The sequence below is a fragment of the Alosa sapidissima genome, chromosome 9, assembly GCF_018492685.1.
Source record: "Alosa sapidissima isolate fAloSap1 chromosome 9, fAloSap1.pri, whole genome shotgun sequence".
Lineage (NCBI taxonomy): Eukaryota > Metazoa > Chordata > Actinopteri > Clupeiformes > Clupeidae > Alosa > Alosa sapidissima.
This window is the reverse complement of record NC_055965.1, coordinates 16302928-16315932: the sequence shown is the minus strand read 5'-3', so window position 1 is coordinate 16315932 and position 13005 is coordinate 16302928. Positions and strand designations below refer to the sequence as shown.

Below are 13005 nucleotides of genomic sequence, written 5' to 3'. Positions count from 1 at the left end.
TAAACGTGCAGTCAGCTATTATGCAGGAAGTCGTGGAGGTTTATGTTTATGTTATTTTAAATGTATTAAGTCAGAAAGGGCCTGCACACCTTGGAAAAATGTTTTGGAAGTAAGGGAAAAGCACAATTTTAAATTTATTTGCACTTTTTTCCCCCAAAACAACGTACATAATATTTTATGCAAGGACTAAACAAAACACACCAGAGATGTAGGCCTACTGTAACTCACCCCTCCCTTCAGTATCCCCAGAGAAACTCCACACAGGGTTTCGTTTTCGTTTGGGAGAAGGGCTACCCCCACATTGTTTGTTTCCAGTTTTCGGAGCCTATGCTGCCTACAGAGACCAGGGACATGGTTTTCGGTACCCATTTCAAGTTTTTGTGTGAAATTGCACAGCGCCTGCTTCAGAGGCCACTGTTACCACCTAGTTTGGCCTATCATCAAATGCTTGACCTCTTTGGAAAGCTCAGACCCTGGAGTGTCTTGGGAAATCATGAGAATAACTGCAGTGTACTGACACAGAGTTACAGAGGCTAGAATATAGTTTTTATTTTTTTCTGCTGGATTACAAGCACCTCTAAACTGACCACATTTCAGCCCTCTAGGTCACATGACTTAGAAACACAACTGAGGCCTAACACCAGGTCTTGTGAAGCTGTGTGTAAAAGTAGATCAATATAAAATGAAAATATGAGTATTTTAGACCATTATTTGCAAAGGTATGCTCATGTGTTTTGTAAAATGCCCTATGGAAACTCCCCATAGGACTTTTGGTTGCCCAAAATGCATACTGACAATCAAAGGCTTACTGCATATGAACCCCTTTGTGTAGATCTTGGTCTCAAATGAAAGGTAACACTCTGAAGTTACATGCTCACATTTGGATTGTATCTCAGGGTCTCTGGTATGGAATGACTACGCTAAATATGGAATAATTGCACAAAAATATAAATCTTTGCCATTTATATTTCAATTCAATTAGTGTGTATACTTCACTTCATACTTCAACTTATATTGGATGAAACAACATGGATATTTCATTGCTCTGGGTTCTTGTGGACATTGCAAGACCCAATATATGCTGCATCTACTTATTATTAGGATATACACTGCAGCTAGAAGGTAGGGAAGCACCAAAGGGGGACAAGGGCATTTTTGATTAAATTTCATGCTGATATGACTGTGTGCTGTCACTACGGTTGAGTGTGCGCTCTGACTGCCATACTAACGGGCCTGGCTCTTTGCCGTTGAGGTCAAGCTGCAGGATACTACCCCAGAGACCTGAGTTCGCGACTGGGAGGGGTCACTGCTCTCTCCCTTCGCTACATATGGTGTCAAAAGTGGGATGGCCTCCCCTGAGGTCATTGGAAGCTTGCCCAATGTGTGAGCCATATGAGGGACCCACAGGATAGGTTGACCCTAGTGTGAGGGACCCCAGAGATGGATGATGTGTGGGGCACCCTGGGATGGGAGAAGTACAGCTGGTGGTTGCCTGAGGGAAGCCAGTGTGCGTTAACCGCTTTGGCAAGCTTCCCGAAGGGGAGGGCAGTGTGACGGATGAATATCCGCTCTGACTGCCATACTTATGAGCCAGGCTCTTTGCCATTGTGGTCAAGCAGCACATTTAGTACATTTAGGGTTCACGACCGGGAGGTGTCACTGCTCTTTCCCTTCGCTACACTGACCATAATCTGAAAATCCCCTACAGTCATTTTGTTATATATTTAATAGAAAAAACACAAAAAACAAACATTATCACAAGAAAGTAACATTTAGTATAATTCCTAATTCCTAGTTTTACTCCTACGTCTACCAAAGATCTTTCTCTGTATCTATAGGCCAGTACTCCTCATCCTCTGCCCCTGTGTCATATGGTGTCCCCCAGGGATCCATTTTGGGTCCAGTACTTTTCTGCCTGTACATGCTCACCCTAGGTAACATCATCAGAAAATTCAATATTTCATTCCATTTCTATGCAGATTACTCCCAACTGTACATCCCACTTAAATCCGCAACTCAATGCAGCCTCTTTTAGACTGTTTGGAAGAAATTAAAATCTGGATGGCTAACAACTTTCTTCAGTTAAATGATAACAAAACTGAAGTTATTGTTTTTGGGCCTTTAAAATCCAAAAATTCCATCCCTGTCAACCTTGGTCCCCTTGCCCCCTATGTGAAATCCCATGCACGTAACCTGGGTGTTATTTTAGACTCTCATTTTAACCTGGACAAGCACATCTGTTGTAAAGACCAGTTTTTATCAATTAAGAATAATCTCCAAACTCAAGTCTGTTCTATCATACAACAATCTGGAAAAAGTCATCCATGCTTTCATAACCTCCCCTCTAAACTATTGTAGCTCTCTCTACTTTGGTCTCCCTCTGACACCGGTGGCACGGCTTCAGATGGTCCAAAATGCAGCAGCTAGGCTGCTCACCAACACGAAAAAGCTTGAACATATATTACACCTGCCCTATAGCCTCCTTGCACTGGCTTCCAGTCCAGTCAAGGATACAATTTAAAATACTGCTGTTGGTCTTTAAGACTCTTCATGCTCTGGCCCCCAGCTACATAGTTGATATCATTCATCCCCATGTAGCCCCCAGGTCCCTCAGATCCTCCAGCCAAGGTGTCCTCCATGTCCCACGGTCCCGGCTTAAGCAAAAAGGTGACAGAGCCTATTCTGGTGCTGGCCCTCAGCTGTGGAACCAACTGTCACTTGACATCAGAAATGCCCCTTCAATCACATTATTCAAAATCAGGCTCAAAACGCACCTTTCCGGTGCCTTCCCGGTGATTTACTTGTCTTACCCTGTTATGTCTGTAATTAAGTGTTGTCTGTTGATGTCATCTTAGCTTAAATCATTGATCTGTATGTGTACTTACTTATCTATTTTATTTTATTTTATCTTATTTTATTATTCTTTATGTACAGCACTTTGGTCAGTGCAAGCTGTGGTTAAATGTGCTCTAAAAATAAACTTTACTTACTTACTTACCCAAGTAACCCAGCAACACCGGTGCGTGTTGTTGATTAATACTAAAAATGTGGGTAACACTCCATAATAAGGTGCCATAATAAATAGTAAACTAGTAATTACCTAACCCTTTGTTAATATTTGTTAATTGTAACTAAAATATCTATTTGCCACAAGTTAATAGTTTTTTCATCATTAATTAAATATTAGTTGTTTGCATAAAATCTGTGTGTTAATGTTTTAACAAATCTATTAACTAATATTGTATTAATATGTGTTAATAGTTAACTAAATGTATTTTTGGCACTAATTAACAGTTATTTCTTACATCATTTAAATGTTAAATGTTTATTTACAAACTATATGTTAATAGAAAAGTTAATGACTTATTATTATTTAACTAATTGTTATTAAACTGTGCTTCTGCCTATCCCAATATGAACCACTCCCCATAGGACCCTTACAATAGATAGATACTTTATTGATCCCCACGGGGAAATTCAAGAAAAAAACCACAGAGCTACCTTGACACGTTTCCACTCTTGTCGGCGCCGGAACCGCTTACAATAAAGTTGGTTAAGCTTAATTAATATATTAGTAGTATATAGCTATAAGCGTGGGGCCCCTTATAATAAAGTTGGTTAAGCTTAATTAATATATTAGTAATATATAACTATCAGTATGGGGGACCCTTATAATAAAGTTGGTTAAGCTGTATTCATATATTAGTAATATATAAACTATTAGTCAGACGGTGAAGAGACCAAAACTGGCTTATCACATTTATTCCTTTAGGAAAAGTTAAAACAAAACATGCCTTCAGACACTGGCATACATAAAACAGCATCTGCACAAGCAAAATAAAAAGAAGTAGTTGAATGGGCTATATTAGCCTACATGCATCAGATATTGCATTCTGTGCACCTATGCACTAGGCACTTTTCCTGCTATTTAGGCTGCGGCTATTTTACCCATGTGTGCTCGAGGGTGTTCTGTCTGGGAGGGTTTGGAGAGTATTTTTTGTGTGTAAATGTTGTGCTGCGTTTGGGGCTGGGGGGATGAGAATGTGTGTGAGAGTAAGAGAGAGGGCGGGGCATATAGGGGATGTTTGTCGGGACTTATTTTCCCAATAATGACCGGCATTCTATACATTATCCCTTACTTAGATGCATCTGTGACCTATCATTATGTTCCTATATGCCAGTCCTTACACTCTTAAAACAAACGTGTTGTCCCTATCTGAACACAGAGATGTGTTAAAAAATGTGTTGTTTTCAAAACAATTGTGTTATTTTCAACACATTGTGTAACAAATAAAAATAGGAAACAACACAAACTGTGCTGTCCCTATCTGGACACTGAGATCATGTGTTAAAAACAACACAAGTTGTGTTTTACTGTGACATCAGAAAGGCAAGTCCATCATGATGAAAATCAATGAATGTCTCTGGCTTAGGTATGAATTTTTATATATTTTTTCTCTTCCTATCACTTATTCTCTCTGTCTCTCTCACTCTCACTTTCTAGCTGGTCAATGGCATTGCATGTTTTTCATAGTTTAGGGGGATGGGACCTACTGTGAGGTTGAGGAGGATGGGCAAGTCATTTTCTAAGATATGAAGTAACGGTTTGGATCGAAGAATTTAGAACAGAGCAGAGCGCTCGGTTGGACCTAGAGAGAGAGGGAGTCCATGGGCTTTTCTCAAAGTCAAGGATGGGTCCTTCAAAGCCACTCTTTCAAGGACGTTACGTCATCAAATCTCGCCAAGCACTGTTCCAATGTCAAGGGTGCTTTACAATTCTATCAAGTACTGAGTCTTTAGTTCTGAGATTTTCGAGGATGCATGCGTGTATCCTCTGCATGTTTGGAACACCCACAATCCTGTGCGCACACATGATTTTTAATAATGCACCTGCAGCTTCCTGCACATTTGCTAGTCTGTTCCATTGTGTGTTTTCCATATGATAGGAAGAAGCCTTGCCTCATCTGTGAAGGATTCGACTTGGCAGGACTCGTTCTACCAAGCACGAATCCTTGACTTTGAGAAAAGCCCCATAGGTCATGGTGATAAGGAACAGGAAAAGACCTTGACCAAGATTCATTAAACTGCATTTTACTGCATATTACTGTACTGCAGCAATGCAGTATTTTGGACATGAAAATACTACTGTAGGCTACTGCACTGTAGCCTAGTAGCCTATAACTGCACTGCACTTCAACAAAAAAGTTATTTTTTGTAAGGGGATATTCCACCATTTGGGGAATTTATGCAAATTAGCGTAGCGAACGTGCTCACCTACGTCACGCACAGCGTCGACGTGTCTCGCGGTATTAGCCTTCTTCTATTTTCATTCAGGAACAGCGGTCATGTTGACTGTTGTGTGGGCTGTGTTGGTTTATCTACGTCTGGTTAATCAACAGAGATATTCGTGTTCATGAGAATGCCGGAACACACATCCTAAATATTGACGAAACTACCCAGATCAGATATATAATGTTATTTGATGGCCAGACTCTCTCAAAGCACTCGGCAGATATCATGAACATCATCAGATAGCTTCGTGAGGTTTTTTTTTCTAACATTAGTGTTCAAAACCCTCAAAAGAGAAAAACATGTAATTGAATATAGGAAAGTTCCTTGATTACCAATGTTAACCCTCTCTGTGGGATCTCCATCAATGCCCCCCCCAAAGTATAACAGTATATTAAGAGGCAAACTCTCTAATAAGGCCCAGTCACACGGCTGGCAATTACTGCAGCTTTCTGGCAAGACCGAGTCTGGGAACGTGAGTGTGTGTGTGTGTGTGTGTGTGTCTACTAGCTGATTGGTTTTATACGATCAAATGGAATCTCACCCTGTCTGCTCTTCTGCATCGAATGAGAGACTGTGTGTGACTTGCAGATGAAATCACAAACTAAAAGTAACATTTGTTAACTACAATACATTCTATAGGCCTACATAACTAGCCAGCAGCACGTGTAAAGTTAGGATGTGTTAATGTTCCCATCAACTGTTGATGGGACATTTAATGTTGAAACATTTGTTGTAATGCCAATATTAACACTTTATTTACATGCAAGGTTATAAAACTGTGGTGAAACAGGTTTTTGTCATAATAACTAAACCGCACACACACACACACACACACACACACACACACACACACACACACACACACACACACACACACACACACACAATGGCCTCTGGCATTAGCATTTCTGAGAAATAAAACAACATGAAATCTGATAAATAAATTCCTGTGCTATGAATGCATTCCTCTGCCTTATGTCTGTGAGGTTCATAGACACACACTCCGTCCTATCATTTGCAAGGATCTGAAGTCTCACACATCGACCATGAGACAGACCTCACACGGCACATGCTCTGACACGTATTTGCTTCCTCCTAATGTTATAATTTAGTTACTAAATACAATTGAACTGACAACGGAATCTGGTAATTTTGTACAGTTTACAGGTTACACATGCATGTGACTTTTCAAGATGCCAAAGTGCTCTGCATCAAAACAAGTGCACAAGTTCAGATTCACATATGGCATGGAATTTTTTATTTGTCTATGAATAACTGAACAACCAAACTCATTTCAGTTATCAACACGTCTTGCTTTCTGCCCGGTTTTAGTCATTTTAGCTGACACTTTTATCAAAAGCAACATATGATGTATTGACACTTTGATTGACACAGGCTGTATACTGTAGTTCACCTGTTAGAGACTGACTGAAACAAAGTAAGCGAAGCAAAGATGGGGAAAAAGGGGATAGTAAACTCCATATGGTCTGGTATATAAATACCACAATGGATGGATTACCTTCTTCATGAACATGACCTAGAGAGAGAAAAAAACGTGCAGTTTTGTAATCCAAGAGGGAGATGACAGAGAGATGGGCCTTCTTAGGTCAAGACAAAAAAGGTCTTCCCAAGTAAGAGAAAGATTCGTGAGCCAGATAGTACAGTAGGTATTTAAAAATGCGTAGGTGTCCCTGCAAATTAATAGATAATTTATTCACAGGCTTTCATTTTCATACTGTCCTAGTATTCATATATTTTCCTCATCTCCACAGGAATCTCACAACACCGTGGTCAGTCCATGTGATTTTGTCCCACAGATTCAAAGCTGTTATTCTAAATGCATAATGCAGGTTATTTGCACCATCTTATTTTCAATAACTTTCCTGCATTCAGTTTCTAGAGATACAATATACAAAATAAAAAAACAGATATTGAGAAATGATTACTTTGTATGTACCTACAAAATATCATACTGCAAGTACATGACATGTTATTCTCCTGATTAAATAAGGTGCATCACATTCAGTCAGATCTAAGCCTAATATAATATTTCACTTCACATTTATGTATTAAGCAGACAATTTACTCCAAACCGCAAGTATAAATGCCCCCTTCCCCCCAAGTAAATTATGATTAAAGCTCTGTACTAGAACATCATGTTACAAATGAGCCAAGGCATTTTTCTTTATGGTTTCTTTTACGGTTTCCACAACAATATAATGTGCAGGTGTGAAATTAGTGTTGAGCCAAAAAAAAACATTATCGCTGCTGCAAAAGTTGAGCCCAAAACCCTTAATCTTGAAGCAAACTGAAAGACTTCTCAAAACTCATTTCTAGTGAATGTTTCAGACCCAGTTAATCACTGCTATTTAACTGGTGCATCAAACATGCAAAAACATATGGGTTTTCCTTTTATTTCCTCCTTCAAATTCCATCTTTCATCAAAGAACTAACCCCATCTACCCTCATATAACCCCATCTACCCTCATATAACCCCACGTAAGAATGAAAGATAGAACTTGGAGGAACTAGTGTAGGGTGTAGGGTGTGTGTGGTTGTGTGCTTCAATGAGTCATTTCAGATTTTTGACATTTTATGCTTTCAGGTGCAGCGAAGCAGTTACCCACCCGACACGAACCAAGTAGTCTAACACACGCACTAAAGCACAGCTGACACAGGCATGTTTTTATCTCTCTTTCTTTTGTCCAAGGCTTTGAACCGGTTCATGGAACGAAAACAAAAACCAGAAACGTTTGATGTTTTGCTAGGAACAGAAACAAAACCAGAAACGTTACTTTTTTTTATGTTCCGGAACAGAATCATTTATCTAAAATAATGATAACCGGTTAATAGCGTATTTTTTGGTTCTGCTTTGCTGCATGTAAATACCGGGGCGGTGGTAGTGTAGTGGTTAAGGAGCTGGGCTAGCGTGCAGTGTCCTGAAAGTTGTCGGTTCAATTTCCAACTTCCACCGTTGTGCCCTTGAGCAAGGCACTTAACCCCAAGGTGCTCCGGGGACAATGTAATCCCTTGTAATATAGCTGACATATGTAAGTCACTTTGGTCAAGAAGTGTCTGCTAAATGTAATGTAATGTAAAATACCTAATAGTCCAAATATTGGTTTAGCAATTGTGCAGGATATCACATTTATTTGTGTTTATGATTATATTTAAATTTATTGGCAGACGATTTTGTCGGAGCCTGGGCTGCCTACAGAAAATGTTTTTTTTTTTACAGTGTACTCACAGAATGGGCAGCTAGCGGTTGTGAGGAGATTATTGCTGAATGTGACAAAAAATGTTATGGAATTGAACATTACTGACTGCACCTTTAAAAGAGAACAATGTGTAATTGAATATGGGAGCCAAAGTTCCTTGATTACCAATGATAACCCTCTCTGTGGGAGCTACATCATAAAAGGCCTGGTCATAAAAAGGCACTCAATCAAATGTTCTTCTTCAATCCATGATGTTTATGGAAAGGCCCATGTCCCTCCCCAATATTCAACTATGCTTAAAATGCAAATATTTGTACACATTACACATTATCACTCACCGCTTTCTGAAACAATCACTTGCAGACAATCTCAAACTAAATGTAACAACAAACTAAATGTAACAATTGTTAACTAGAATAAATTGTATAGCCAGCAGCCCGTGTAAAGTTAGGATGTATGGATAGGACTTATTTGTACTACTCTTATGCTACTGTTACTACACTGCAATGGTACTGTTACTGCACTGCACATAACTATACATACTGTACATATCTGTCTATACGGTTCGGATATGTATACTGCTGTGACATCTTCACAGGATGTGTTAATGTTCCCATCAACTGTTGATGTGACATTTAATGTTGAAACATTTAATGTTGTAATGCCAATACTTTATTTACATGCAAGGTTATGAAACTGTGGTAAAACAGGTTTCTGTCATAATAACTAAACCACACACAAACATTTCCAGTTGGCTTCTGGCATTAGCATTTCTGAGGGGAAAAAACAACACAAAATCTGATAAATAAATTCCTGTGCTCTGAATGCATTCCTCTGCCTTTTATCTTTGAGGTTCATAGACACACATGCCATCCTATCATTTGCAAGGATCTGAAGTCTCACACATGTGAAACACTATCATGTGGGGCACCCTGGCATGGGATAGGTACAACTTGTAGACAGTACACCCAGTACCATACCTGTCAACACTCCCGTTTTATCCCGGGTTTCTCCCGTATTTCAAGGTCATCTCCCAGCACCCTCCCGTTTTGTTATTTCTCCCGGAAAACTCCCGTAATTTGCATGGCCATCAAACTTCATTTTAAAATCATTGATGCATTCAGGTTGCCAGGTTGTGTATGAAATACACCCTACACATACACGATCACTTAGTTTCAATTTCAACCGTTTTGTCATAGGCTAAAACCTGGCAACCCAAAACCCAAATAAGGAAGCAGGTACCGACTGCGCAGCCTGAGTCTCGTCGTAAGCAAGCAGGCTAGTTGAATGGCCTACTCCAGAACTAGCTGTTGTGAAATTGTTGGGAATTTAATTGATTAACACATCACATAAACTGTTATTGAGTGTTGTGGATACACTGAACTTGTTCCCTCGGAACCAAATCTGACAGCAAGCAGCTTTGGAGTTTTAGAAGTAGGCGAAGTAGGCTGCAGGCAGGCTGGTGGATACATAACATAACTGGCATGTGTAAGGTAATGGTAAGGTAAAAGCAGCGACCGAAATGCAGTGTTGAAACACGTGTATGAAACATATTAAATATGCAAACACAGATCCGGTATAAACACTGTATGTAGGGGACAGGACCATTGCAACGTCTCATTTGTGCACAAAACACAAAAACATCAAATGATGATGACTAATCAACAAAATGTCAGCATGTCAATCACCTGTCAAGGGGGAGAACCTCGATTTCTGATTTGACATGACGTATGGAAACTAGGAGGCCCTGTGACATTATGTATCGTATAAAGAACATGGCATCATGATTTACTGTAGACTTCAGATTGTACAAACTTTCTCAAGGGGGATAGCCTGGAAAATCCAGACCCTGGTTTTCTAGAAAGATCAAGGGTCTGGCCACGAATAATGAAAATGGCCCAACTCAAGGGGCATCACCAAGCATGCATTTGAAAATCTCACTGCACGCAATTGGATCACACTACAACAAATGTTTACTGACTGATTCCGGACTTTGATGCAATTGGATAACACTACGACCAATGTTTACTGACTGATTTGTTGCAGCGATGTCATCATCTATTTAGTTCGCCTCATGGCCCGCCCGCCTACAGTATATCAGATACACCGATGTGATTGGTTCCTCGCGATGCAAGGGGTAAAAGTAATGTGCATCATTACTGCCAGAGTGTCTCTCAGGGACAATTCAATTGTGCTTTCTCATGAACTCTGGAATTTCTAGGGTACAAGGGGGACAGGTTATCTACAGATACCTTTGATTCACTCTACTGCATTGGGGTGTATGGCCAGACTTTGTCAGGCTGTGTCCATTGTCAGTACTTGTGAATTAAAACTTTGTGATCAACGGCAGCTCTCTTGAGTCTCAGCGTGTCTTCTTGGATCAGGTTGTACCAGAGTGCTATTCTTAATTATTCAGAGTGCTAATTAGATTTTACATTGAGCAGCTATTGTAATCTTGCTTCAGAGAGGCCTGTCCCCTCTGCATGTCACAGCACTTAGTTTAGTTTGGACCCAAACATTCCTTGGCTCTAAGCAAAATCAAATGGATGCAAAGTGGATGAATGGAAACTGCTGGTAATGACTTTTCAAACGTCATTCAGCTGTTTAAGCGAGACGTGGCCAGTGTGCTGTGGAGCTACACTGAGGTGGTTACTACCAGCATCCATGGGGAACCTGTGGAGTCAGTGGATGAATACAAGTATTTGGGCACAACCTTTGAGTCTGCTCACTGCCAACACTGAGCTAATTCTCAAGAAATGTCAGCATTGACAGCCTCATTCAGTAAAATCATACATTATGATTTTACTGACCCCAAATGAGTTTTATTATTCCTTCATTGAGAGCACCATCACATTCTCTTTCACCAAAGTCCTTTTAGGAAAGTCCTTCCACTCAGCGGCCATATTGCAACTCTTTTTAGGCACTTTTCGGGCATCTATTTCGGCAGAAATGCGCATGCGCAAGGCTTCACGACACAAATCTTGCTCCAGCGGCGAGATCACAACACATGATTGGCACGATGTCTTCACAACACACCACATGATTGGCTCAATGTATTCACAACACAACACATGATTGGCTCAATGTATTCACATGTCGACGTTTTGCCGTGGAAGGGTTATGTGGAATGTGGAATGGTGATACGTGTAGACAACTGCTATATTAGGGTTACAAACTACTGTATCCCCATGCTATGGAGGATTTTTTGACTGCTGTGTCTCCTCATTAGAAAGTCTCTGCTTTCACCTGCTGGTTCCATTCTATCGGTTTCTCAAACTGCAGGCGACTACAAAATGTAGTTAACATGCTCTTAACAAGAGCTAACAATCTAACTATCTTGTAGTTAACAAGCTTTTTGGAATTCCTCTTAGACTCCCTCCTCTCTAAGCTGCAGATGAATAAGCTGGCTGGCAAGATTTTGCATGACCCCTCTGGAGATGACGACTTCGCAGCCTGTCCTGGAGAATACAGAGGTGGCCGGCAACTTTTGTGCCTGTGGCTGTCCAACTCCTCAACTCCAAACTACCGACACATTTACTACCTCGATCACGTGAGTGGACTCCATCCCAGCCAATACCACAGACACAGAGTGATTTTGTTTTTGCTGACTGGTGTATGCACTTTACAACTATCTGTTTTTACATAAATGTACTGTATGTCCTACAACTTGCTGTATATCAATATCTTTTCAATATACTTTTACTATTACTATACTATTATTTAGAACTGTGTGCAGTTTGGATCAAAGAATTTAGAACAGAGCAGGGCGCTGGGTTGGACCCAGAGAGAGAGAGTCCATAGGTCATGGTGATAAGGAACAGGAAAATACCTTGACCAAGATTGAGTTCACATGGGGGGAGGGGCATAGTATTTATGGTAAAATATATTAAAACAAAAGTATGTAATTGAATATAAGAGACAAATATCCTTGATTACCAATGTTAACCCTCTCTGTTGGACCTCCATCATAAAAGGCCTGGGGCATGCAAAGGCACTCAATCAAATATTGTCCTCCAGTCTATGCCTGATATTTATGGTCCTGTTGAGAAATCAATAACTGTTAATACCAGGAACTGGTTGACTGGCTGCAAAAACATAGTATGTAGGTGGGGCGATCAGGAAAAAAGAAGGAATTGTAGAACTCTTCAGACGTTCACATGCTAGCTATACAATTTAGAACAGCTCGCTCTTCAGTTCAAAGGCAACAGGTTCTCCTCCTTGCCCTTCTAAGTAAGTATTTATTTTGTTTGATCAAATAGTTAGTGAAACTAGTTTGTGTGAAATATTGGTCTGGTTTTCCATCAGATCTGAATTTTCCATAATACTTATACTTAATGATAACATGGCAGAGACCATTACAATTTACAGTACATTACAAACTGTGACCTTGAAATTCATGAAAATGTCAATAGGGTATTACTGTAGTACTCATATTTTTCTCCACAGGAATCTCCCAACACCGTGGTGGTCAGTCCATGTGATTTTGTCCCAAAAG

The 13005-nt window shown here is 40.1% G+C and overlaps 2 protein-coding genes across 3 annotated transcripts in view; both read left to right on the top strand.

Annotated features, from left to right (window-relative positions):
• The first annotated feature begins 6203 nt into the window (after window positions 1–6203).
• Window positions 6204–13005, top strand: part of LOC121718356 (microfibril-associated glycoprotein 4-like) — a 14153-nt gene continuing 7351 nt past the window's right edge. Inside the window, exons 1-2 of one of the 2 annotated variants that reach the window (XR_006033913.1) lie at window positions 6204–6373; window positions 8239–8240. Coding sequence is in view for 1 of the 2 variants with exons in the window: in XM_042103384.1 (XP_041959318.1) it covers window positions 7137–7142 (6 nt within the window). In the remaining variant the exon portion in view is untranslated. Of the gene's footprint in view, window positions 6374–7070; window positions 7143–8238; window positions 8241–13005 lie in introns of those variants that run through there. The other variant, XM_042103384.1, reaches the window with a different exon arrangement.
• The window catches only part of LOC121718338 (microfibril-associated glycoprotein 4-like), a 4457-nt gene continuing 4080 nt past the window's right edge, over window positions 12629–13005 (top strand). The window contains exons 1-2 of the mRNA XM_042103357.1: window positions 12629–12740; window positions 12957–13005. The exon at window positions 12957–13005 is cut by the window's right edge and continues 33 nt beyond it. The gene's annotated coding sequence lies outside the window, so the exon portion shown is untranslated. The remainder of the gene's footprint in view (window positions 12741–12956) is intronic.